Raw genomic sequence first — 27,261 nt, 5'->3', positions numbered from 1 at the left:
TCTCAGCTGTGACAAGGGTTTGATTCCTGTTGGGTAGAGAGTTATTTGTTACTGTATTCATTGTCAGGGCGATAAAGAAGCTTGGGTAACCTTTTGTCAACTAGTCTATGCACCTGTCCTTTAGGCTCACTGCTTTTTTTGCATGGTCTGCATGGTAAACAATCAATGTCGTAAAACACAGATAATATAGAAACCATTTAATGAACAACTTCCTTTCTCTTTAAGGACTTCAGTGCTTCGATCACGTCAATAAGTTTATTTTCTGGCTTCACTTAATGGCTTATAGCTAGCTGCTTACTTTGTGGTCCTTTTCTGTCAAATTAGGATTAGCAGCACAGCTCAGTTGCACTTTTGTTTGGAAATGTTTGTGCTAGCTTTGCTTGTTCTGGGGCATTTTTAGTTTGTCCGGTCAAATCAGACTCTAGTTTGTATTCCCCCTGTGGCGCGATTCATTCGGGTTGTTATATTTTTGTTTATGTTGCTCTGTGTTGTTTCAATTTTGCTATGTGAAACACTTTGAGCTGCATGTTTATATGAAAGGTGTTATATAAATAAAATTGAGATGAGTTGAGTTGAACACAAAACTGAACTGCGGCCCTTTTTTGAGGAAGTAATCTTGGTCCCATCACAGATTCTGGAGCGGTTAGTTTGTGGTGGGAATGTAATCTAACCTTTGTCGGCCCCAACTACAAGAAACACTCCGTAAGTTTGAGCAAACCGTCTCCTTTAACCGTATGCATTATGCATACTAATGTTTGGTTGATTTAAATAATTGTGAATGGACCGCATTCAAAAGATTTCTAGTGTACCAGCCTCTCTGTCCTCAGCGCCCGACAATATTTCTATCATTAAATAAAACCATCAGTTCAGTATCTTGCTGACATGGACACTTTGACATCCGCAGTCGATCAAACCACGGACCTTCTGATTAGTGGATGACCCACTCAGTGTTTCCCACACATAGACTTTACTTGTGCGGGCCGGGCATGTTAATGGTTTCCCAAGAATATTTGGTCTGAGAAGTCTGCGAGAATGACAGCATCCCAGTCAACAAACTAGCGGACTATCTTGCGTTGTTCTACCCCTGCTGTCTGCTGACATTTACATATTCTCCACAGAGAAACACAGGAAGAGGGAAGAGAGAGATGTTCTCTGGTATCACATCCCTCCTGTAAACACACTGATTGTGATGCGATCTCTTCTACTTCATGCAATCCTTTTTATGCCATTGTTTGGTACGAGCTTGTAAGTGCACCTGCTTGTTATTAAAACAGAGGAAACAAACCGTAGATCTGAAAATACCCTCAAGTCCCACGTTGCTTAAGTGAGCTGATGGTCACTGTCTGTTTGCAAGATACGACGTTTCAGTGATGCAGTGTAAAGCAGACTGGGCACCCAGGTTAAAGGCACTTACAATTAAAACCTTTGTAAAACTTCATGGGTGCTAAATTTAAACAGTGGGCAGCCAGTGTTTTATGTGTGTTTACCCTCCACTACGGCCCTGCCTGCTCGTTCGAGTTGCACGTTTCCCTGTGCTTGTGCAGGATACTAAACCCGAAATTGAGACTTGAGGACTTAAGAGATCATTTGTAATGCTGTAACTCTGTTAGCGCAGTTTCATTATCTAATCACAGCCGTGCGGTTACAAACTGCAGGATCTCTGATGTTCCCCAGGCGCTTCGGCCACGGCAGCAGGTGTTTGTTTTAAAGGCTGCTGTAAAAGTGTCTCTGGCAGCCGCTGTGTCTGTCACGCCTCTCTCGCTCCCTCTCTGTCTGTTCCTCTCTCCTCTCTTAACCCTGAGGAAATGCATCTGCATCTGTTGTGGCTCAAGCTGTTTTAAGAACATTTCAAAGTTGACAGGGGCAGAAGAAGAGGACAGGACACAGCGGGACAAACAGATAACCAGCTGTGTACCCTGAAAACTCTTGGGATGGAAATACCAAAGCTTTGCACCCACATGGGACTCAGAAACTCAGAGTTATCGCAACATCTGTTGAACCCTGTGAGTGTGTGCACAATCACAACGAGTGTACGCACTAATGTAAGAACCCAGCGAGAACATTATTTCTGAAGAAATCCAAACCGTAACGGGAGAAAGTTAAGGAAATGTTTCTGCATCCCATCACTGTTTCTATTCTCTCTCAATCACAACCAGCTGCTCAGTGAAGCTCGTGATAGCACCCGCTTGCTAATGTCTATTTTCAGAGTTGGTTCTAATAATAGCTCCGAGGAGAATAATGTCAGAAGTCTGCTCAGATGGGACAGGCTCTGTCCAGTATAGGGCTGGCTATCAATCTTCAATCCTTTTTTTTTTAATATCAACTGAGATGTGTCCATAAATGAATGCTCAAACTTGTGCCATTCTGTGCGTATTCTTAATTAAAGGAGCTACATATCGTATAATTTTGGTGTTGGCGTCAAAACAGTTAAAACGGTACCTCGCTTGAGTGCCGCAGACTAAACAAAAGGTGTTGTAATGTGCATGTGCGTGTACGCTGTGTGTATTTGTGGTGATAAGGACGATGACAGATTCGGGCTGACCCAGACCTCACCGTCATTATCTCTGTCCAGGCCTGACCACTAATACGGCCCAGCGCCCTGTCAACACATGGAGAAAAAACACGCCTCCCTCTCTTGAACTCATCCGAACACGCCAACTCCCACTCACTACTTAGGTTTCCCATCTTTTTGTCCTCTGTTGCTAAGTAAAGGTATAACTTAGCGAAAAACGCAGCGCTGCTTATGATTCACTCTCACTTACTGCTCCTCTAATTACCTGACAATGACAGGGCGCGGACGCACCTATGAAAGACGAGAGTTATGATGAGGCAGGTGGTAGTGTTTTACCAAAATGATAAAGAGAGAGTGATGGAGTGTGATGGCCTGCATCAAATCATAGAGCATATAATGACACACAGATGCTAAAACACACTCTGCCGTGTTATTTTGTTATGGGTACGTCCTCGGTCATTTAGTACAATGGCTTGTAGTCTAATCTAGTCAGTCTGCTGTTTACTGAAATGCCAGTTATGTTGTCATGGGTCTAGAAAACAACATGTGACTCTGAGGTCACACTTACCGCCTCGACTTGTGACAGTTTTTATTGTGTGTTTAATACAGTCCATTTCCTTTTCAAGGCGTTGCACTTTAGGTATGTTGAACTCACTGACCTCACTGTCTGAAGCTGACCATTCACACTGATTTTGAAGGGGAGACAGACACATTTACATTAATGAAACATCACATTAATAGTGCAAAGCAAATCAGAACATTCACACTGACAAAACAGTATACTTCACCAATTGCGCCAGGGATGTACGTCACAACGTTACAACAATACCATTGTCCCTGTGCCTCTCAATTAACTTCTGTGATGGAGTTTGCTTTATCAAAGACGCCTATTCAGCAAGTTACGTGCTGAACTCGGTGAACCTTCTCAGGACTCCCTGGTGTTGGATGCCGTGAAGCAGAGCTTGTCTTGAGTTATTCATAACAGACTCCTCTTTCTCTCGTTTTGTATTGCGCTGTGAGTCTGTTTTTAAAAGTCTGGTACACTCTTAATCTTGGGAACAGATCCGCTGTCAACTTGCTCACGTGATCAAAATACACAACTTCGACCGTGTGATAAGGTTAGGAATTGTAAAGAGGTGATGGAAATACTTGACTCTTGAGTTTAACTGACTGTATAGAATAAAGAAAAAACTAGCAGGTCGGAGAAGTGAAGCCAATGTGGAAGTGCCTTCAACCTGCATTCTTTCTAATGGCCAGCTGGTTTCAAAAAGAGGTCAGATTTTATGGTAGCATATGAGAAAATAACCCTATTTCTCACTTGATGTATTACCTCAGCGAACTCCTAATGAGATTATAGTCTCAATCATTAGTTTCAAGTCTTCCTCAACACAGCATCATTTTGTAGATTGTGGTCCCATTGAGAGTAAAATACACGATAAAGCAAAGTACCATTCAGGTGGTGGCTACAGCTTGTCCTTGGTTTTTCATTCAGATCCGATCAGCATGTCATCGTCAGCTCACCCTCTCATCTCAAAATGGTCACTTGTGGCTCCAAAAATAACAAGAATGTGACCCCCATGATGCCAGCTTTCAAAACATTTATCCACATCACGAGCGGTTTGTACTTGGTTTACAAATGACATCACAGTGTGCTGTAAGCTTGTGCTTCAGTTCAGTTTCTAAAGCACTTGTATCATTTAGAGGCTTCAATGGTTAGCTCAAACTTAGAGTCATGCCTTGTAGTTGGATCAGAATAACGTCAAATCCTGTTTCAACCACAACAGAGCCGCTCAGGAATGAGACCACTTCATCTAAAATGCCTCTGTTCATCTGTTTTGGTCCGCATGTGTAGAGTTTTAGACTTGTGTGACCTGGTGGCTTTGAATAAATCGCAGATACTCTCTAACCTACTAACTATTCTACAATCAAAATACTATAAATTGTGTGAATTATCTGAACTAAAGAGGTGACGGTCATCTTCATTCACTGCTCAAGACAAGACATATATATGGTATGGCTGCTTCAATCGATCCGTTCTCCTTATTGGAACATGTGACAACATCATGACATCTTCTAGTTGTGCTGATGACATTTTTTCTCATTATACTTAGAGAGGCAGTAAATGAGGTCAGCCTGTACATAACCCGAGACTGGAATGAAACCTGCTCCACCGTATTGTCACTTTCCGGCTCTATTAGTCACTAATGATCTCATTACAAGCCTTTGTATTGATGTGTTCAACCGTGGGAGAGATTAAGAGAGACACAAAGAATGTCGACAGTCAACATTCATCTCAACAGTTGTAACTGTCACATTAACAAAGGTGAATGCACAATGAAGTTAAAGAGAGCTGTTTGTATCTTCAGAGGGATGGTTAAGATAGAGCTGGCCTAGTTTTTGTTTATCTTTCACTGAAACATCATCCATGCCTCAGGTCCCAGCAGACGTTTATGTTGCCAAGTGTTGATTTTATGAACTGCCCTGTGCGACCAGTTGTTGCCTCCTGCTAAAGATAGCACCATTGTTTAGATCAGCCGTGACATTTGCTGGAACATGCTCGTCGAATGTTGCAGCCCTCACTTCTGTCACGATTGTGTCTAGACAAGCCCTGCCACTATCTGTCCTCTGTCTGTTCCACGTCAGTGACAACAAATGACGACCTCTGTCTTCACTGTTTTCACAAGTCATTTGACGACCTCAGCAGCTCCCCGACCCAATCAAAACTCGGCATCCCATTACCTCATAACACTGATATGAAGGAGTGAGTTTAGGCGGGCAGCGTGGTTTGATGAATCAGCGCCGATCACATCCTTGTTGACCCAGCGGAACATCAGATAATGATGAGGCCGTGCTGACTTCGACAGCGGGCCGGCCTCTCCCACGTCCAGCCGATAAAGATGTAGAAACACAAACATTGGAAACATCTGAGGGCAGCATTCAGTGTGGCGGGGTCACAGGTCCTGTTTATCTATGGACAGTAGACTTCCAAAGTTTACATAACAGTAAACACTTCTTGTGATATATTGCACTGGGATGTACAAAATCTAACGTCAAGAGTTATGATTTCACCGATTTTATAACACCGACACAATAATTCCCAAATTTCATAATTACAACAACGATAATAGTAATGGTAAGAATAATAAGAATAATACATATTTCAAAACAAAGTTCGAAAGTTCTTTTCGCAGTTGAACCAGGATTAACATATCGCAGGCAAACCAAATAAGACAATTTAAACAAAATGGAAACATAATGCTATCAAACAAAATACCCTAAAATAAAGACATAAGCATCATCAGCAGTAATAAAGCAGATAAGACATGTTGGAATAGAAATGGTAGCATTAATACAAGGCCTTGTTTAAAGATAGTTTTTCCTCTACAAAGCACAAATGAGTCGCCAGTAATTTACCAGAATCCTTCTAGTTAACTTCAAAACTTGCTTGACGTGAATACTTTTATCTGCTGGTTATGTCAGGGCAGTTCAGAGCGCATATGTGTCCACGCCGGTGGTGAACTTCGCTTGAGGAATTATTCATTAAAGGTGTGAAGAATTAGCAGACTTACAGTCATTATTTTTGGACTCCCAAGCCGCATGTTATGCTTTGTTTGTTTAGTCCACTCAGTAATACATGTTTGGCTTCAGTCTCCTCTACCACTGCCACCGCAATGATCCCATGGCTACTCCTGACTCACACCTATTTGTGCTGGCATCATTTGAGGGGAAATCGCAAGGCACGTCCCATGAATTTGTAAGCACGCACATGGAAATTATCTTAAGACTAAGGTCATGTACAAATGTAAGAATGTTTTTTATAAATGAGCCTCCAGTTCCCAGTTTTCATCTGAGTCATTCAAAGTAAATCCTACCAGACCAATTTTTTTAACTCACAGAGACATAACAAACTCACTCAATCAGCGACCACATCCAAAAAATAACAACAGATGTTTGATTCACTGATGATCGGGGAGGGAATGGATGTGTACTTCTGTAATGTGATTACTATGCTCAGCACCTCCTGGGCTGAAGGTTGTGAATATTATCAGAGTTGAAGACATCAGAAGGATTCTGTGTGTCTGTGTGGGGTCCGAGGCTTGGGGGGAGGAGCTGGGGTTCACAACTGAAGATTGCTGATTGTTATGACCCCACACTGTCAACAGAGCATCTGTTTCTGTCTCTGCATGCATGTTAATAACACCAACTGTGTGTGTGCACATGTGCGGCGTACAAGGAGTGTTTAAATAACCAAAACAGCTGGGATTGTGGAGTGTAACTGATGGCTGTGGTGAAGTGAGAGTGATTACATTCAGGGCCCATGCTGCGGCATCTCCGTGTGTGTGTGTGTGTGTGTGTGTGTGTGTGTGTGTGTGTGTGTGTGTGTGTGTGTGTGCATACATATGCATCTGTGGGTGTCTCACAGCGGAGGGGACGTGTGTTATCCATTAAAGTAAATGGGGAAGAATTCTATGCTGTGTAGCTGAATGTAGGCCAGAGGGCTCGGTGAGGTAGGATGGAGGGCAGAGCTGTTCCACTCTCTCCATCCTGGAATGCACTCGCAGCCCTCGCTGAGACTATGTCACCATTCAGATATGTGTAGCTTCACACAGAAAACTTTACCTGCGTCGTATGAGAGAATACTGTATACGAGCAGATCTTGTCACAAGAAGCTCCTGCCAGCACAGGGCTTTTCCTACACTGACTGGATAACTTGAGACCACTGATTTGATTAAGCAGTCTTGCATCTGAGCCAAAAGGGAGAAAGCTGCACTCTTTCCAGATCTCCAGCAGTTGAGGGTCGGTTCTCATAACTTCATTTTCAGAGCTGTGCCTGCTTCCCATTCATACAGTTACAAACAACCAAAGCAGTGAACATCGCCAGTTTTCCACCAGTGGCCTGAGATTAGCTCCAGAAGTGGTTTTGGGTGGATTAAGTGCCTTGCTAAAGGACATATTGGTGGCTGTTCGCCTGCTGGTGCACATCCAATTCATAGACATTGTTTGTCTATAGATTTAAAACATCTCTTACGGATTTTTATCCACACATGTATAAAGGCATTCATAAATGATGATAAACTGTATTGTCTGCGAATGTGGAAATTTGCTGTTGGCTTCACAGACTGGTTAGAAACACATCACGCAGTAATAAAAAAAGACATTATGCAAAGTACAGAATACAGTGAGGGACATTCAGCTTCCAGTTAGATTAACATATTCTGTGAAAATGGCCTTAAATTATGCAAATGTGTGACATTGTTACATAGTGTGATGTCCAGAAGACACAGAATTAGAGCCGGGACTACTGATGAGGTATTCAGCAGCAGTGTTCTCTGTGGGAGAGGTGAGCTCCTGTGAGTGGTTTCACATTAAAAACCTTTAAGAACCTAACCTAATTTAAAAGCATAATCTCTGTATTTTAAAATATCATTCATATGTTTATATGGCTGCAGTATTTAAATGAAAAATAAAATCCTCAGTGTATCGTTTAGAAAAAGAAAAAAATGTAAACCAGTGGTTGTCTCCAAGGTGGGAATTAAATATAAAAGTTATGGAGTGCTTTGAGAAGCTGTCTACAGTCGCGTAAATTAGATGTAGTCCGCAGTTAATGGGCTAAATCTTTCAAAACCACCGGTAGGCCCCTCGAAGGCTCCTTTAAGGTTACCACAGTCGTCCCAGTTTGTGTTGTAACTCTCTAGCAGACGCACACACACTCGCAACAAAACCTAATAAAGTCTCAGAGTTGGTCAGATTGCCCACACTAACATAAAAATGGAGCAGAACCAGAAAAAGCACTCAGCTCACACCGCCGGTCCCTTGATAGAGTTCAATCTACCAGACCTTAAACCTGGTCCACACTGTATACACAAGACAGGAATGACTGTGTTAATCATGCCCTATGACATTCGTGCTCTCGGTCATGCAGGCACAGTTTCATTTTCGATATGTTGACACTCATGCGGTCATTAATTTTCACGGTAAGAGGTCGTGGTTGTGCGTTCATTTGGAAATAAAAGATAAACATGTCACACACTCAAGTCCTTATCCTGTTCCGTCCTCATCCAAACAATTCACAATTTATAATGAATAGACATTCCATCTCTTGTGTGTCAAAAGTGCTCACACATACACACACACACACTCGATCCCAATCAGCTGCTGTCAGCTGGATGCTGTTAGGGAGCGTTAGGGGGGTTAGAGCAAAAAAGGAGAGGGGAGGCAGAGGAGGAATGCAATCTCAACACCTTCAGCTCCTGCCCTATTCACCTTGCATGTTGTTCTGCAAGAATGCCATTAGCTAAGTGAAAAATGGTAATGTGTGTGCACGTTGTGTGTAAGTGTGTGTGTGTGTGTGTGTGGGTGGATGGGCGTGTGAATGTGAGCAAGCAAATGTCTGCATGCCTCTCTCTGGGGTGTCTGAAGCAGGAGAAAGAGCTGAAACAGAATAAAAAGCATTTCTGGGAGTGTGTCTATAAACATTGATTTGAGTTTTTGAGGTTCTGCCTGTGCTTGTGTGTGTGTGTGTGTTTGTGTGTGTGCGCTTGCGTGTGCGTGCGTGTGTGTATATCAAATAAATGTTGGGTCTTCGACAGCACTTTAATGTTGCAGATGAAGTAGGCACTGGCTGTGTGCTGATTGAAACCAGACGCTTTTGCTCAACTTCTTACACAAATGCACACAAATACGCACATTGTTTCAATGCACACTGTTTTTTTTTGTTTAGTTTTTTTGCAAAAACCCTTTATGCCCCTTTAAGGGAAAATTACTGACCGAAGTGTAATGCATTTTGTCATCTAAGCTCTTAAGTTATCCACTGCATAGCTAATTTGTAACGGTCGATATCTGATTTGGAACCGAACTCTCCAAGTCTTCATGTGGCTGCAAATGAATTCCATCTCCCGTCAAATGTTTCTCACACGCTGTCCCTGTCTTTCACTGCAGTTTTATGAATATAGTACAGTACATCTCAATCAGACCTGGTTCACATAAAATTGCAGGAACTAGGGGTGCTGCAGCACCCTCTAAAACAAGGCTAGAACATGTGCCTAATTTACAAGAAAGCCCAAATAAATAAGAATATGTCGGAAACAGAACTTCACAAAGTTTAGAAAGTTTCTCCAAACTCAAACACTCACAAAATTGAGCGATTTTATTAGGGAGTCTGGGGAATTTCTCTTCCTCTTCATCTCTCTGGTGTTGTTGAATGTCTTTGCATTGACTTATAGTGTGTCTGTGTCAAGTTTGCTGTCTACTGTCGTGTAAAAAAAAATTTTAATTGTTGTAAACTATTGTTTTTTTTCTGGCTATACCTTGACTCCTCAGCACCGCCGACTGTGACTGACTTCCTGCTCCCTGCTTTTGCTGCACCCAGGATTGATTATGATTTCAGAGAGAGAAGTCATAGTAAAGATTAAGCTGTCATTTTAGAGCCAAAATCTCAGAGGACTAAATCAGGCCAAGTGTTAAAAACATGCCCTCAAATGCTCTTCAAAATACTCGGTCCCCAGCAGTACCCCCAATGTACACTCCTAAAGGCTAAAGTCTGTTCAAATTATTGGACCGGGGTCTGATCTCACCTCTGATTTAGCGTGGTTTAATATTTCATTATATCCCTTCTGGCTTACAGGGCTTTGTCCCTACTGTGTTCTGCATCGGTCAGCACATGGCCGGGCCGAACAGACACGTATGGACGCGCACGCACACGCACACTCCGGCCCGCAGAGCCCAGTGAAAACAAAGCCGGGCTCTGCCAATGTAAACATGGGCCATTGTTATGGGCACTCTTTTTCCCGCCTCGTATCTTCGCTCCCCGTGGCGACCCAGCGCTCTGAGAGGTACAGCGCTGGCACGGCTCCCGTTTTGTGCAGTTATATTAAGAGTTGCGAGTACTCATTTAGCATGCATTTATGTGACCATGCCATTATTATGCAGGCCGTGGAGTGTGATTTATGTCCTCGGTTTCTCTCCCTTGCACTCCTCTTTCTCTCTTTTACTGCTTCACTTTTTTACTGCTTGGCTCCTTGCTCGTGGTCTGCGGCCGCTTGCTTCGAGAGGTTTTTTTGCCTTTTGACAATTATTTTTAGACAAGCAGCAGTCACTTCGTTGTACTGTACTGGCTATTGCCAACAAAGTAAGTCCATGGACAAACATAACATGAGAAATGGCTGTTTGGAAAGATAGATATCTGTGTTCGCACGCATCTGGTATGGCTGGGAGTGCGCATGTGCTTCTCTATAGTGTATCTCACGTACACGTCCCTTAAATGTGTAAAAATGTGTGTGTGTGTCACATCATGGCGTCTCTCAACTGTGACCCTGGGCCACATGTGCAGCCAATTAGGGCCAATCAGAAGGCTGTAATCAGGGCGTGGCGTGGGGATGGTGGCAGCGTGGCAGTGGGGGAGTTTTAAGACCCATGATTAGTGTGTCAGACTGATGAGGACGGACAGGCGGAGTTGCCCAGGCCCGAATCCTATTTCTTCATTTCTCTGCCTCTTTCACCTCCACATGTGGGGAGCTCTTGTTTATTCAGCGTGTGCCAACCAGACCTGCATGAAACAGGGTTTCAAATTCTTGGGTTTTTTTAACCTATTTAGGCGACAGATTGGTGTGGTTGGCCACATGAGATGATGCAATTACAGAGAGGTATTTAAATGTAAAAGTATATGTTTCTACAACTGGCACCCCTACCTGACACCATGTGAACTCTCCCGGCGCAGTAAGGTGAAGCCGCCTGAGCAGGTTTAATGAGCAGAAATCATTTACCACTTCTATTAGTCTGGCATCGACCTCTTGCCCTTTTTTGCTCGTGGCAAGGAGAAAAGCAAAAGGCTGGAACCAGAGTCAGCAGAGCTCTTTGAAGTCTGTCAGTAAACCAGCCCTGTTGATTGGCTGCAGTAAGATATCATCAGAAACTTTTCCTCTCACATGTGCATTGCTTCATACAGAGGATAATATGGTATGCATGGCAACAGGGGCAGAGGACGGTGGGGGGGTGGGGGAGGACTGAATCTCTTTCAAACTGCATCCTGGTTCTCTAGTGGAAATTACCTAAAGTATAGCCAACAGCAGGGAGAGATGGTGTATTTTCTTGCTAGGAACTTGCTGGCACGTTATTTAGGTATTTGTAGTAATAGAAAATGGTATTGTACAGACATGACTCCTCATTTCAACTTCATGAATCAACTTAATCTTGACCGTGTTGCGCTTTTAATGCATGCGTCAGGAATTAAATTAGAACCAAGGCGTGTAGTGTGCCACGTCGTTTGGAGCCAGTTAGGATGCTCCAATCTGAGACAATTAATATCATGATGATAAACATGATCATGCTGATCATATGGCTGACCCTCAGTCACGTCGCATGCAGTTAGGACACAATGTCTAGCAGCCTCTCCACCAACATGGAACAGGTTACATATTGTTTTGTTTTTCAACTGATTTACAACTGCAGGTTTTTCCTTGTTCTTGAGTGTGAAGTGGGCGCGTCATATTCCACTGGAAACTTAAACTGGTGTAAACACGGGCTGGTGTGCTTGATAACACCGAGGTTGGAAGAGGAAGGCATACTTTAATAATCCCTTCTCAGGGGGAATTCAGTTTCACAAACACAGACTAGAATCACACACACATGCACAAACAGGACCAATACACATGCATTAATAGAGGAGCAAACCAGGAGCAGTTAGGGGTTTGATTTCTTGCTCAAAGGCACCTCTGCAGACAGTGCTCAGGGGAGTGAACTGAGCTCCTGCTACCAGTACAGTATAGACTGGTCCAAGCATCTCTTGAACCAGCAACCCTCTGGTCCCTTGCTGCTGAATTCTGCATCTCTGTGTGCCTTTCTTTGTGCAAATCACTGCATAAAAACACAAGTGCAACAGTTTAGCAGCACAATATCGCAGTAAAAATATTTCTGCGGGATGTAACAGATACCTGCGCGATAAATCTGACTGAATACCAAGTCTTACGACAGCTTGTACAGCTCCATCAATCCCATCCACACTTGTCTCCGTTTCTCTTTTGTTATTTAATGAATGCAGCCAGTTAGGTATGGAGGAAGATGATTTCTAAGGAGCCTAGCTGCAGATGTACCACAGAACAACCGCCATCTAGTCCCCATCTTTACTGCTCATAGATGGCTGTTTGTCACTTGTGTCAGTCAAAAAGTTAAAACTGCATGTTTTAAAATCATCTGTACCCTAGGTGTAAGCAGTTAAATGTTCCTGCTCAGTCTTTTCCTCATTGCTTACAATTGGAAAAATCTTGTAATGAGTCCAGGGTATAAACAGTGGAGCGGAGCTTTGTGGGGTCTGCTCTGCTCCTTCCCGCACTTTGATTGACTCTTGGGCCGCGGCCAAAATCCGTCTCTGGAAATTTGATCAGCGTGTTTATTCATCGGCCTTTAAACAAATGGTCCATTTTTACCCTAAATCACATGTCGCAGTTCCACTATTAGTGCTCCTTGTGTCAGCAAAACCCGGCAGCTGATTATTCGTCATTGCCCGTTTGTTTGTGCCGAGCAATGAAAATGCACGAACGGCAAACGGTCAGACTGACAGAAAGCTGGATGGCCGGTCATCTGTCGAGCTGTAAATCACCGCTGATCAACACACTGACCGGAGCGTGGCCCGGCCTCCAGAAACCACATGTGAGCAGGCAGGAATGTATAGCCCACTGCTCTGTGGGTTTGTGTCTGGGGGAAAGAGTGCAGACTCCCTGACTCACAGGACACTGTGAGGTGGGGGGATGTGATGGGGGTGAGGAGGAGGAGGAGGGGGCAGCATAACTTTCGGGAATCAGAGTGCAAGTTCAGGAGGAGTGTGTGAATCATTGCCATCGTGCCATTTACAACTGCCGCTTACTCTGCCAGCACAATATACTCTCAGTTTAGCTACTTTTACTCTCAATTCCAGGTTAGAGGTTATATTTTCACCCATTACCTTTTGTTTGGTTTGTTGGTTCATCAGCAGGATTACACGAAAAAGTACCAAACAGATTTCCATAAAACTTGGTTGGAGGATGAGTCTTGACCCAGAATAGACCCCGTTAACTTTTGGTGTGGATCCAGGATTTTTTGCTAACTCCCTTTAACATTGTGAGATGGGGTGTTTTTGCTATATAAAGGCACCTGTTTCGCAACACCGAACAGCAGACAAACATAGTGACAGATGCAAACACAGTGACTAGCTGGTGAACACTGTCAAGCATTTAGCAACTAAAGAGCCGGATATTTACATCAGGAGCTGGTGGCTGTGGCCGAAGACAGAAAGTGAATAATGGCCAGAAACTCGACTGCAAATGAATACTGATGTTCAGCACATGTTTATGTGTTTGTTTGTGTGTGTGTGTGTGTGTGTGTGTGTGTGTGTGTGTGTGTGTGTGTGTGTGTGATTGGTATTTGCCATATCAACTTAAAAGGTGTTAATTTATCAGTAATAAAACCTTATCACCCCACACTCAAATGGCCAACAAAAAAAAACCTACAACATTTCTCAAAACACAACTCTGTCGTGTTTTGTGAAAACTTTTTTGTATTTGGGAAATGTCGTGTTTTCTGAAATGTATTAATATATTAAACAAGGTCAAAAACACATACAAATGAATATAATATTTATTTTTCTTTTCAGGCATACTGATTATATAGATACATCTGTGATAAATGAGCATCAGCAGATAATATTGACAAACTGGAATAGAAATGACTGCATGTGTACGTATTGTTTTCAAATCAAACTTTATCTAATTATCCTCTCTTTCAATCTCTGATTCCCTCCCCTCCTTTGCTCTACCTATCCTTTTCTTTGAAGTCCCAAAGAAGTTGCTGCAGGAGCAGGGACCCAGACCGCCGGTGTACTCCCCTCCACCCAGCGCCCATGACCCCAACATAGTGGGAGACAGCCCTCCGGAGGGGAGCTCAGTCAAAAGGCCCGACACTGTTCCAGGTGAGGATATAAGCTTATATCACTCTCACACACACACTGACACACACTCACAGCCTCCCAAGGAGAGCAGTTAACACTAAACAGTCCCGAGGCCTCCCAGGCATCAAGAGAAACAGTAACTCTGGTCTCAAGTCGGGGCATATATGTATGTATATAAAGTCACACGGGTTCAACTGTTTCCACATGTATCCGAGGAGAGCCATCGGTTCGGACCATTTATGATCACTGGTCCTAAAAACACACTGCTTCCCAAGAGCCAATGATTGCACTTAGACGTGACCACAGTCTAAATCAGCCTGTTCTCCCATAAAGAGAAAGAGAGAGAAGACTGAACGAGAACAATCAAATGAAAGAGAGAAAATAAAGGAGACGCCAGCAAGGAAGGAAGCTTAAACAAAGCTTTATTCATGAGGGATGGTGGCGTACATCCAGCACACCAAGTCCTCTGCTCAGCTACCGGCACTGTACTAATTAGGAGGATAGACGAATAAATGAGGAGTTAAGAGAGGACAGGAGATGTGTGCTGTCGTACTGACAGTTCCCAACGCATGACTGACTTCACTTCCTCGCACCGGCTTCAAACGCTTGGCTCACCGAGAACAACCTGTTTCCATCTCTGATGCACTGATAGGGGACGAAACTACATGAAGAGGGGACATGAGGGAAGAATATGAAGGCGGAACAAGAAACATTTTACTGTAAATATGTGATCTTGTCAGATCATTTGTCTCCTTTCTCTTTGTTTATTTTCAAATGGGCCAAGGGATGGATCTGAAGAAACAGATTTGCAGATTCGCTATACATGCTATAATCAACAGCCATTTAGCTTAGCACGAAGATTTGATACAGGAGAATACAGCTACCCCGACAGAAGAACAAAATCTAAAAGATGTGTGTGGAACAGTTAGGGAACTATTTCTTGGGCGGATGCAGTGACTCGCTGTAGACTTGTTATCGCCATTAGGTTGCTTGGCAACCAGCAAAGACTCCAACAAAGTCACCACTCCCTGCTAAAAAGTAGTGATGTGAATTTCCTAGTCGCCTGACTTATGTGCATCTTTAAAAACTTTAAAATAAAACTTTATGAATTCTAACACTACTTGGCAGGGCAAGACCATTTTGTAGGAGCTGACCCACCCGTTAGAAAGGTTAAAGAGGTTAAAGTCAGAAACCACAAAATTCCTTTTACTTTTTATTGTCTCCATTTTTGGTCCAAATTGCTTGTTGCTGTGGCGTGTGACTGTTTCTCCCAGTGAGTATTTGGCCACTACCATGTACTCTTTATCTTGGAATTTTTCTCTCAGTGAACTCCTGTTTTATTGGCCCTTCAGCCATGATGTACTGTACTGAATATTCCCAGTTTACTACCCAGTCCAGTCATGTGTCTTCTAAACACACCTCTGTTGCTGGTGCTGAAAACATACAATACTGAACACGCTGTACGACACAGGTCATTTGTGTCGACACATTTTTAAAACGTCTTTTGAAGTAAATGATGAAGAAATTGAGTTATAAATAATGATTTCACCTGAAGAAATCATTTTAAATAATTTAATCAAAAGAGCAATTACCGTATCTTCCATTGTTACGTATTGTGTGCTTTCTCTCACTGTTTTCTGTTGATGGTTTGTCTGCCTATTTTTACTCGTGTTCGACAGAGGGATTGTGGTCCATTGGTTGAAAGTGAGCTGATGTGTGCACCACAACAGTGGGTCCAGGTGGAATCACTTACCTCCTCAGTGAGCAATTCCTGTCTAAACTGCATTTATCAGATAAAGAGAAGCCTGGCACACCTTGGAGCCTCTGCAATTAGAGGTCACCGGTGTGGGTGACAGCTCACCGGAAAAAAATCAAGCATGTGAATATGACTATGAACACGTGCACACAGGACTGAATGCTCTTGTTTTTTTTGACAGTCTTGACTTAAGGGTTGTTTTTTCAGTGATGCAATGCGTATTCATGGAGTCAAAGTTACCCTAACCCACCTTAACCCACTTCAGGTTAACCAGATGAGGCTGTGCTCAGAAAATGAGTATCTGACTAATCAAATCACTCTGTTCTCTGATCTCAACTCCCCCGTTCTGGCTATACACAACACAAGCCAGCATGTAAACACTGAAAGAATCTGTGGTGAAAATCCAATGGAGGAAACAGTCGCTCCCGTCTATAAATAGATCTTTTTTTCTGAGATTTCCAGTGGAGCTTTTGAAATGTTGCCAGAGTGCAAACTCTTCCCATGTGGCTCCCTGTTTCTTAACGACCTGAGTCAGAACGAGTTTGACAGAAGCGGATGTTGTGTTATCTTCTGAATCACACAACTCTCTGCGAACATGTGTGTGTCTTTATGAGTGATGCATCTTTTATCAGAAGCGAATCTCCTAAAATACGAAAAACCACCGAGAGACTGCAGATGACTCAGTGGTCTGAATGTTGTAGTCACAATGCCTCAGAGACAATACGCTCTTATTTTACTGTAAATGACCGAAATAGCGCTGTCATAGTCTGACTGCACATGCGGTAACGAACCCACTCCTGTGTGTCATTGAACGTGGGCCCACAGATGTTGATCTCCGGATGTATCCACATTCTACATTGATCGTTTTAGTTTAATATATCCTCCTGTTTTTTTTTCTGGTAAACCTGCTTCAAATCAAACCTTGTTGCACAACAAATTCAATCTTAATTTTTTTTCTTTGCAACAAGTTTTGAACTTCCATCCCAGCACAACATTACCCCCTTCATCGATCTGACTTTGGTGGAGAGAATGGAGGCCTGTTAGGGGCTTCATTAAATTCATGATGCAAAATGTAATGTAATGTAAAACCTAATGCCACTGTAAGATTACATTTTCATCTTCATGTTTACATTGTCATTTTTAATTAAAAAAGTCCCTATTTCCTATTTCCTGTTTCCGCATGTCTACGGAACGTCCGTAGGAAGAAATGAAAGTAAAAATGCAGATTGGATTATTGCATTTTTTTATTTCCATTTTGGAAAATATGGAAAGTTCTTTAAAATGAAATGTAATTTCACAATTAGAGTTGTCCACATATGTATGTATTACATATGTGGACAGTTCCATAGAAGTGTCAGCTGTGTCATCTTTTGCAGATAGGAAGAAGATCAGGGAGACGAACCCCAACGAGGAGAAGTTTTCCGAACCCGGAGGAGAAGAAAGTCCACTTCAGCCTCCAGGCATGAATCCCGTTATCAACTCCACCTCTAGCCCCAACATGGCCCTCATCAGCAACGCGCTGGCGGCCTACACTTATATATCAGGTAAGGCAACGGTCATAAAATCTTGTGTTGGGTGTTACATTATGGGCTCGGATCTTAATCTTCAAGTGCTGTATCCGATTACTTCTCGGGAGAGTGATATAAATTACATTGAGATCCGAGAGTGAGGTTTCATGTGTGCTACTTGTGTGTGGCGTGTTATCTTTTGGGGTAATATCCCCCATTTCCTTTTTCCTGAGACTGAAAGGTGGGTTAATGTGGGCCAGAGGAATGCAGATGTTATGCAGAGATAAACTACATACACACCTTACACACACAACACACATACACACGCACACTGTCAGTCACCTGCTTCAACCAGCTGGCAGAACAGACACTTCTGTAGTTTGTGTTTGGATACTTCCTGTTTAATTACGAGGCCATTCTGTGACTCAAATAAACAGTTTATACATAATGAAATGCAGGCGCACAGTCAAATAAACATACAGTCCATACATTAAAACCATGTAGGCTCGTGTAAGAGAGCTTTAAACGTGTTAGAAAAGTTTTCTCACTTTAGAAAGCTGCAATAAAACTTAACAACCTGCTTTAATAGAATGCATTTTATTGAGGGAATATTACACCAATCACAATAATGTATGACCTTTAAGTGTTTTATTAAAAAAGAAAACTTTAATTTGACATTTTTAAAACATGTGTTACTAATATTTACAGTGTATTCCCCTTTGCATTTGGAACTACCTGAGGGTCTAATGTAAAAAAATCTCAGTTCAGATGAAAATAAAAGTTACTATGCTTAGTTGCAATGTATGTGCTGTGTAATAGTGTGAAGACATTAAAGGGACAGTTCCTCCCAATATCAAAATATGCATTTTTCCACTTGTCTTCATTGTTATGTTTACAAGTTTTAAATCTGTGGCGAACTGTCCCTTTAACCAACATGAACAACATGTAAAAAAACAAAAAAAACAAATAGATTTCTGAAGACAAGGGGAAGGAGAAGTACAGCACTCAGCAGGGTTAGCAGAATTTGTGAGACATTTCCAAGAGATCAAGCGAAGAAAGTGAGTAATATGAGCCGTGAGTCTGCAGCCAGTGTTCATGACAGTCAGTGAGCCGTCATGCGAAAATATTTCATAACAACGCAGCTGAACGGGTCAGAGGGAAACAAAAGAGATCCAGCATCAGTCACAAAGATCCAATTAAAAGTTTGACGTGTTTTCTGTCTTCCTCACCCATAACAGACCACCCGGAGAGGGCAGCGCTCTTCTTCGTCTGCGGTGTGTGTTTGGGCCTCTTCCTCACACTCTTCGCCCTGGTGATCCAGATCTCCTGTCGCACCGACTGCCAACCCCGCCAGCGACCTCCCGCCAAGAAACGTGCGCGCCCCGCCGACTCGTCCTCCGACTCCAGCGACTCGGACTCGGACTGGGACACCACCTCGGACCTGTCGGCTCGGCGGCACCGGCGATTCGAGCGCACGCTCAACATGAACGTGTTCACGTCAGCGGAGGAGCTAGAGAGAGCGCAGAGGCTCGAGGAGAGGGAGCGGATCATCCGAGAGATATGGATGAACGGGCAGCCTGACATCCCCGGGACGCGGAGCCTCAACCGGTATTACTGAGAGGCTTCTTCTCTCGAAACAGCCTTCTTGACTTGAATGAAATTTAGGACGCACTTGGGTTGTAAAAGGGCAAGAGACGTGGCCCTTATGAAGCTTTGTAAGCAAGCATGCAAAAGTGACTCACACTGATGAGGACAGTGGAAGGTATTGCAGACTTTATTGCAGACTTGGGAAGAAAGTCCTCCCTCTCTGTTGGTTTGTATATTCCTCTGGGTATCATAAGCTGTACCCCCTTCAGTAAGAGAATAAGCTCCCACTCTGCGTGGTAAGCTCACCTCTTTCTGCCGGAAACAAGGGGTGAAAGGCTACACTGCCTTGCCCGTGACCTCAGCAGGCCTTTTTGAAGTGGGGATTTATGGGTTAGCTGCCTTAGACACACGCAGGCCTGTCGAGACTACATGGTGACTGAAGGACCGAGGCCTCAGAACGTGAGGCAGCTGCGAAAAAAGACTGCGACACTCGGGGCTTTATGCTCGGCACCCTCCAGTATTCAAGTGTGGACTTCACAGAGGGGCAGCGTAAGGCAGAAAGAAGTGTACTCTGGACAATGTAAGACAATCTTTCCACAATCTAACCACGCTGCCTTTTGAACTTCTTTCAAAACCAAAAGATTTTTTTTTTTTTTTTTTTTTTGGGGGGGAATTCATCTCAACCCTTTATGAAATCTATTTTATAATATTTAATAGTTTATTGATGTTGTGTATTTTTGTTCTCAAGTATGGTTCATTATGAGATATTTTTATACTTGGCGAAGGTTGTCTGGCACCTCAGGGATGCAATCCTATTGTTTCTGTGTTTGGTTGATGTGTGTGCTTCCTAAGAAGGGGATCGGCCCATTTTAACAGCTTATGTCAGCATTTAAAGAAAAGAATTAGAAAAATATCATATAAATAAAGAGCCTCAAAGAGGTTTTTAGTGATTTAATCTTATTTTTGATACAGTATGTTTAATTCACAGTGCAGTGCCTTTTCTAGCTATTAAGTCACTGTTGTCAAGAGTGCAGCTGGTGTTTAATTTCAATAACTGGTCAGAGGATTTATGAATCGGATATCCCAAATTTATCTTATCATGTGTGTATTCCCTGATATCATTACTGTAGCTTTGCTGAGGTGGAGCTTGTGTCACATCTGAATGTCTCTGTCACACGTTGCACTTGCACGGAACCAGAAAATGCCAATTTTGTACAAGTGATTTTGCCTTCGAAATGATCTGTCTCTGATCGAAACCTGCAAAATTCCAGGTCTTGTGTCAACTGTCGCCCCTTTGTCAAAGATACCAGTGCTAAACCAGATGCTTGTGCTCATCGCTGCTCATCTGGAGAAGGAACCAGCACTGATAAGAGGTTCACAGTGGACGTGCGAACTGCCAGTTTAATAAAATAAGCTATTGTCAATCCAGTTCTGTTTGCGCTGCCCTGGATTCAACCGTAGAATTTATAACAGTTTTGAGGAACAGCTTGGTATTTTTTTACTGACTGAGAGTTTAACTGAGAGTACACAGGACATATTAGGGTCATCCACATAAAGACTGCCACACTATATAGTTTTTATAAAAAGACAGTTTTTAAATGTGTTTAAATTTGAATGGGATTCAAATGTGCCAATAGCTGGTAAAGTGAGACCAAAATATGACTTCTGTGCTTGGAATAAACTGTGTTAAAAAAAAAACAACCCAAACTCATCCGCTGTTTTGTTTATTCTTGCACATTCTTTTTTCTTCCGAAATGGTATGTTGCATTTAAAATGTCACTTCAAATGTTCACAGTGCCTCTTTTACAGTCCAGATATGCACAATAATTGCCCTGTACTGTGGAAAAAAGGCACTCCTCTAATCTCATAATGATATGATAGTACATTACAGACATATAGAGTAAACACTGTAGAACAAGAACTCATCATGAACTCATCAGTGGGATTGGTTGGTGTTGCTCGCCCCCTGCTGGTGAAGCCAGAGCTCTGCAGTTAGGTGAAGTGAGTGTAAAGAATAAAATGACAAATGTATATATTTAAGTAATTATAGTTTTAGTTATAGCAAATCATTTTCAGAGTATTGATTATTGCAGCACTCGACACAGAACTGTATTAATAATTGCACTAATTATGAAAAACATCTTGATATTAAGGATTTTATGCTACTTTACGTTTTAATGTTTTTTATTTGTTAGGTTGGTTTTGGGGGGGAGGGGGTCAACCTAGATATACCTATTTCCATGTGTTTTCATTCTGAATTTATTTCAGTTTTCAGTTTTTTAAATTTTTCTAAACGTTTCTCGACATTGTTGCTCTCGTGCGTCTCCATGGAGACAGTAAACTAACCTCGGGGGAGCTACTTGAAGCTTTAACGTCCACACGCTAACAAAACCTCGTTTAAGCCACATTTTAACGAAAATAATACTGTTTAACATCGTGTAGAGGTGAGGAAGTCGGCGAGCATACTTAAAAGAGCAATGTCGTGGAACTGGAACAGCCACGGGCTACCATTTTTACCGGGATACTCTTTTCGGGATGTAACGGTAAGACTGTCGGTTAACTAACTTAAAGTTACTGTAGACATAAAAACTTACTAGCTTAATTCAATGTGTTTGTGGGTAACGTGACGTTTTAAACGTTTGACTAACATTAATGTGTGTGTGTGTGTTTTGCAAGACAAGTCGCTGTTTTCTTTCTGTAATGGAATTCCTGCATTGCTTCAATCCTTGTGTTGAATAACTGTCGCAGTTTTAATGAAACAGAATGCTATTAGCTAAAATCACTAGGCTAACTTGTGTTGCCACAGTATCCATTACTAGCTTGAAATAAAGTCTGAAATACATAGGCCTACACATACTCTGTTGAAGGCTTGCACAGTGATGGAATGTGATAAACTACATCTTCTAAAGTACTGTATTTAAGTGTAATTACTTGTACTTGAGGTACTTGTACTTTACTTACTAATATTTAATTTTCCTCCGCTTGATACCAGCACTCCACTACATTTTGGAGGCAGAAGTAAAGATACTGTGTTGAACTGTTGCTTGAGAAAAAGTCTTTAAGGATCTGATATTAAATGTACTTAAATACTGAATAGTTTTTCCACTATCCTCTACATTGTACTTCCACTCCACAACATTTTGGAGGCACATATTGTACTTTTTACTTCTACATTTATTTGACAACTGTAGTTACTAGTTATTTTGATATGGACATTGCGTGCTGCATCAGGGCCAAAGCTCCATGACCTTCACTCGGTACTTTGCAGATTACATGCTGCATCCAGTGTTGTAAAGAGTACCCAGATTCATACATGGGTAAAAGTAAAGATATCGTGTTAATGTGTTACTTTTTTAATAGTGGAAGTCATGCGCATACAATTAGACTCTTTAGTAAAAGTCTTGAAGTATCTGATATAAAATGAACCCAAGCACAAGTAAAAGTAAACGATACATGTATTTACATGTATAGTATATATTGTCGCATCACACTGTTTATAATTACACAGTTTATATTTGTACATATTATAGTATATCGGAGTCTATTTCCATTTCTTACCTTTTTATCATATTGTTTATTTTTCACTATTATTATTGTTCATTGTTGAATTGAACTGTCCTTTGTCCGCTACATATTTCCCTGTTTGCGGGACTAATAAAGGAATTTTGATTCTGATCCGACAAATAGATTCATTTAAAAATGTTAGACTTTGGCCCTAATGCAGCATGCAGTCTGCGAAGTAACTAGTAACTAAAGCTATCAAACAGATATAGAAGAGTAAAAGTACAATATTTGCCTCCAAAATGTAATGGAGTGGAAGTAACAAGTAGAGGAAAATGGAAATACATTACAGTACTTGAGTAAATATACTTTCACCAGTGGCTACATAGAATACAGTCTAGAGTATTTTTTATTGCTGGAAAATTACTTTTGATGATTAAGTACATTTAATATCAGATCCTTTAAGACTTTAACACAAGTACTGTTCATACAGATGACTTTCATTTTTAACAAAGTAACGTTTCAACACAATACCTTTACTTTTACTCAAGTATGAGTTTTGGGTACGTTTTACAACAATGTTAATGCATTATAATGTTATTCTATCCACCGCTATATCTCATACAACACTTTGTGTATCTCGTATTTTGTCAGACAGAAGACACATAGTAATCATCCTTTGAGTGTACACACCTGCGTCAGTGTTGCAAATAAATAATAATGATAAAAATACATTTCTATTTGTGTTTTGATTTACAAGAGCTAATTTACTCCCTCATTAATAATCTTTCTCTGCAGAAGTCAGCCTTCCATCGTCCACAGACACTGGGCTACAAGAATGGCTACGCTCTGCCCCGTCGCCCCACTGGGGGCATTGGACAGGATCCTCTTTTATCAGAGCAGCTGATCCAGCAGGAGATCAGTGAATTGTCCCTTCAGACACAAGACATGACTTATGGTTCCTATGAGCAGGGCCTCCCTATAGAATTTATCCCAGCTCATGTGGCCCTTGACAAGAAGGTAAAATAGCACCTACTAAAGTCCAGAACTGGAAGATTTTTCTTGTCGTCCATCAAATTCCTCCTTTGTCTGTTCTTCACCACTCGCATGTCTCGTAGGTGTTGCGCTTCTATGCATACTTTGTGGAAAAAATCCTGTGCTCCCCTGAAGAGGACTGCCGTGTGCGCTCCGTGGTCATTTACTACTACCTTGAGGATGACAGCATTTGCATCATTGAGCCCACAGTGCAGGATTCTGGGATGCCGCAGGGGAAACGGATCAAACGCCAGCGTCTCCCCAAGAACGAACATGGAGACCATCACATGTGGAAAGACCTGAACCTTGGCATAGACCTGGAGGTGTACGGGGTCAAGTACCACATCACAGATTGTGACGCTTTTACAAAGGTACAACACTTACCTGTATTAATGCTCTCACTGAGACAAAAATATACACATGTTGTTTTATATAGAGTATAACCTATATTGTCGACCTGTTTCTCTCATTGATCATATATAGGAATTCATGGAGAGTGAGGGAATTGTTCTGAATGATCCTGAGCCTACGCCTGTGGATGCTTACAGCAAACGACGCACAAACCCTCAGCCTTCCTTCACAACACCCTCCGAATTCAACACCACCCTACAGTTTCTCACCATGGATTGTAAGGTATAGGAAATTCCCTCCATTCCAAACTCACTGGGTAACCATTGCGAACCCTATCTGGACAGCAATTAACGAAGAAGCAGAGTACAATAACATCTCCTAACCAAGCTAATTAGAAAGCATTGATGATCCACAATGATGGCATATTAATCAATTTTTGAAAATATCCACTCTTGATCGATTGCAACTACTGTTAAGAGTTAAATAATGTATAGTGTGATGATGGATTATAATAATAATAATAATAATAATGTTTTATTATTATTATTATTATTATTATTATTATTATTTGTATATGGATTCATTTCGGCGGACTGGCAGATCTCGCTTGGAGATCTAAATGCAGATGATGTAATTATTCTGCAATCAACATTTACTTCAAAATGATATGTTAAACCAAAAAAAGTGTTCCCACTTTCAAGCCTCTCTCGTTTTAATCATTGTGAGCTTCTGTAAAGCCTGCTAGTTCTTGTAACATTAACTTTGATCCATGTCTCAAACTATACCATGTTGAATTTGAGGAAATTGGTCCTCTAAAGTCTCGAAAAAGACCTTTCAATTTGTCATTTAAGAAGGTGTGGGAATCCTAGTGTACCCTGAGATTTTACATATCAGCATTCCAATTCTAGTTTCAAGTTCATAAACTCTTCTTGGTCAGGTGCTGCGTTTCTATGCCCTGTGGGACGATGCTGACTCTCTGTATGGGGACACCAGGCCTGTAACCATCCATTATTTCCTGTCGGATGACACGGTCGAGGTCAGAGAGATGCACAAACCCAACAGCGGGCGAGATCCCTTCCCTGTCCTGATGCGCAGACAGAAGCTGCCCAAGAAAATCAAACCAGAGTCTGGTGAGAAGCAGCGCTGGGCTGCTTTTAGCTTCATATATCATTTCATTAGCTCTGATACAATGCTTTGGTCCGCTGTCTCTATGTATTCAGTCAGGTACGGTGACTTATATTTTTGTCAGCTATTTTATGTACCACACTCTGATTGTATATTTTGATAATGTAATGTTGTTGTGTATAGTGTGTTTCATGCAAAAAGATACAATATAATGTAATGTTATGTAGTGCACCATTTACTTGACAAAAAAAAAATTAACATTAAAACTCAGATGCAAAAAAATAACCAGCATTATTAAAAAAGCAAAAAAATGACACAACATAAAAGGGGTTTAAAAACAAAAGATGAATATCATGACACAAAAAACACAATGGTATTCATATTCTTTTTTTTCCAGAGACCTTTCCCAGCTGTGTGCTGGAGGTTTCAAAACAGGAAGTGGATGAGTACTACTCCCCCAAAGACTTCCAGCTCGGTAAAACGATTACGCTGCTACGTCGTTGCTTCCAGCTGTACGACTTTGATGGCTTCACTAAAGAGTATTACCAGAAAAACCATCCTGACATGGAGATGAAACCAATAGAGTTTCCAAAAAAAACAGACACGTCTCAGGTGACGAAGAAGGTGAGAAACTGAAATGTGTTTGTCATCTTTTCGTCTTTTGTTTTCTTTTACAAAACATCTTTACTGCCAGAGAGCATGTGACTTACTGTTGTTATATGTAATGTTTTTTTGTTTCTTTCCATGTTTACAGGAGGTTCCTCCCTACAATGGTTTTGGTTCACTTGAAGACTCTCTCCAGAACTGTTTGTCTTTAATTCCCCAGCCTCCCAAAAAGAACATACTGAAGATGCTAGAAAACAGCAACAAAGTGCTGCGCTACACTGCCAGGCTGGTGAGAAAACCCTCTGAATGACTGTTAATTGGTCATACCTATTTGCAAGTCATCAGAATGTCCATAAACAAGGCTGAGTAACTCATTACTAAAACAAGCCATGCTGTTCAGAACATTATGAGTAAATAACTGACCTGACAAAGAGATCACTTCTTATCTTGTAATGTAATGAGTTTCTGACGTTTCAGGACTCACAGAATCCCAAGGATGAGGGACGACCTTTCGTATTGTCCTACTTCCTGTCCGATGACACGATCAGTATTTTTGAAAGGCCCACTCGCAACTCTGGCATTATCAGTGGCAAGTTCCTGGAAAAGACGCGCGTCCCTAAGCCGGGCGCTACAGTGGAGAATCCTGAGTTCTACTCACCTGCAGACTTTGCTATTGGAGCAACTGTGGACGGTAACTTTTTTTAAATCTTTTTTTTTTTTTTTTTTGTTATGTCTGTTTCCAAAAGGAATATTTACTCAGAAGTTATGAAATCTTTTCTCTGAGGAAAGAAAGTGATGTATCTTTCTCCTCCCACGCTCACCTGTTTTTCTTTTAGTTTTCAGCCACCGCTTTGTGTTGACCGATGCTGACCACTATGTCCTGACTTACCTGGAGTCCAACTCAAGCCAGATCCCTTGTCAGACACTGGAGTCTTTGCAGCAGAAGCTGGGTGTGGAAACGTCGAGTAACCAACCAGTTGACCAAAATGGTAAAATCCAAATTAGCCATTCAGGAAAATATGCTTCGCTATATAATTGTTTAGCAATACAAGATTTCTTCCAGAAGATACCACTTTTTAGAATTTTGGACAACAATTTATGCAACAATTTTAATGTTTTATTTTTTCATTCTTTTTCAGTTGATGATGTAGCAGAGCCATCCTCATGATGTCGTGGAAGGCTGGAATTCCCTAGACGTTGTTCACTACCTAATTAAATCTAATTCAAAGCGTTTGCAGTATGTTTCTTGATATAATTAATAAATAAACACAGAACTTGCTGCAGAAAGGATGGTCTCAGAATCTGACAGCTTCTGGAAATGTATCAAATGCAACCCTGATTCTAAAAAAAAAGTTGTGTGAAA

At 41.7% G+C, this 27,261-nt stretch overlaps 2 protein-coding genes across 8 annotated transcripts in view; both read left to right on the top strand.

Annotated features, from left to right (window-relative positions):
* Window positions 1–20,987, top strand: part of eva1aa (eva-1 homolog A, regulator of programmed cell death a) — a 91,638-nt gene extending 70,651 nt beyond the window's left edge. For 5 of the 7 annotated variants that reach the window (XM_030404780.1, XM_030404781.1, XM_030404779.1 and 2 more), the window contains 3 exons: window positions 14,316–14,450; window positions 17,562–17,729; window positions 18,932–20,987. In XM_030404780.1, coding sequence (XP_030260640.1) covers window positions 14,316–14,450; window positions 17,562–17,729; window positions 18,932–19,311 — 683 coding nt within the window. In that variant the 3' untranslated portion in view covers window positions 19,312–20,987. Of the gene's footprint in view, window positions 1–6,142; window positions 6,267–14,315; window positions 14,451–17,561; window positions 17,730–18,931 lie in introns of those variants that run through there. The other 2 variants (XM_030404784.1, XM_030404785.1) reach the window with 2 other exon arrangements.
* A 607-nt stretch (window positions 20,988–21,594) lies between these two features.
* efhc1 (EF-hand domain (C-terminal) containing 1) lies at window positions 21,595–27,185 on the top strand. The gene is made up of 10 exons (XM_030404778.1): window positions 21,595–21,823; window positions 23,580–23,801; window positions 23,900–24,187; window positions 24,300–24,449; window positions 25,105–25,297; window positions 25,690–25,916; window positions 26,047–26,187; window positions 26,376–26,589; window positions 26,735–26,887; window positions 27,038–27,185. The coding sequence occupies exons 1-10, from the start codon at window positions 21,758–21,760 to the stop codon at window positions 27,064–27,066; spliced, it is 1,683 nt and encodes a 560-aa protein (XP_030260638.1). The 5' UTR covers window positions 21,595–21,757; the 3' UTR covers window positions 27,067–27,185.
* The last annotated feature ends 76 nt before the right edge of the window (window positions 27,186–27,261 follow it).

Source organism: Sparus aurata, chromosome 22 (assembly GCF_900880675.1).
Source record: "Sparus aurata chromosome 22, fSpaAur1.1, whole genome shotgun sequence".
Taxonomy (NCBI): Eukaryota; Metazoa; Chordata; class Actinopteri; order Spariformes; family Sparidae; genus Sparus; species Sparus aurata.
This window is presented reverse-complemented; position numbering and strand designations above follow the sequence as displayed.

Excerpts from the sequence above, each read along its gene's own strand:
- efhc1 (XM_030404778.1), top strand. The coding sequence starts at position 21,758 with ATGTCGTGGAACTGGAACAGCCACGGGCTACCATTTTTACCGGGATAC. Across the intron at positions 25,298-25,689 it reads GAAAATCAAACCAGAGTCTG|AGACCTTTCCCAGCTGTGTG; the intron begins GTGAGAAGCAGC and ends TTTTTTTTCCAG. Across the intron at positions 26,188-26,375 it reads TGCGCTACACTGCCAGGCTG|GACTCACAGAATCCCAAGGA; the intron begins GTGAGAAAACCC and ends CTGACGTTTCAG.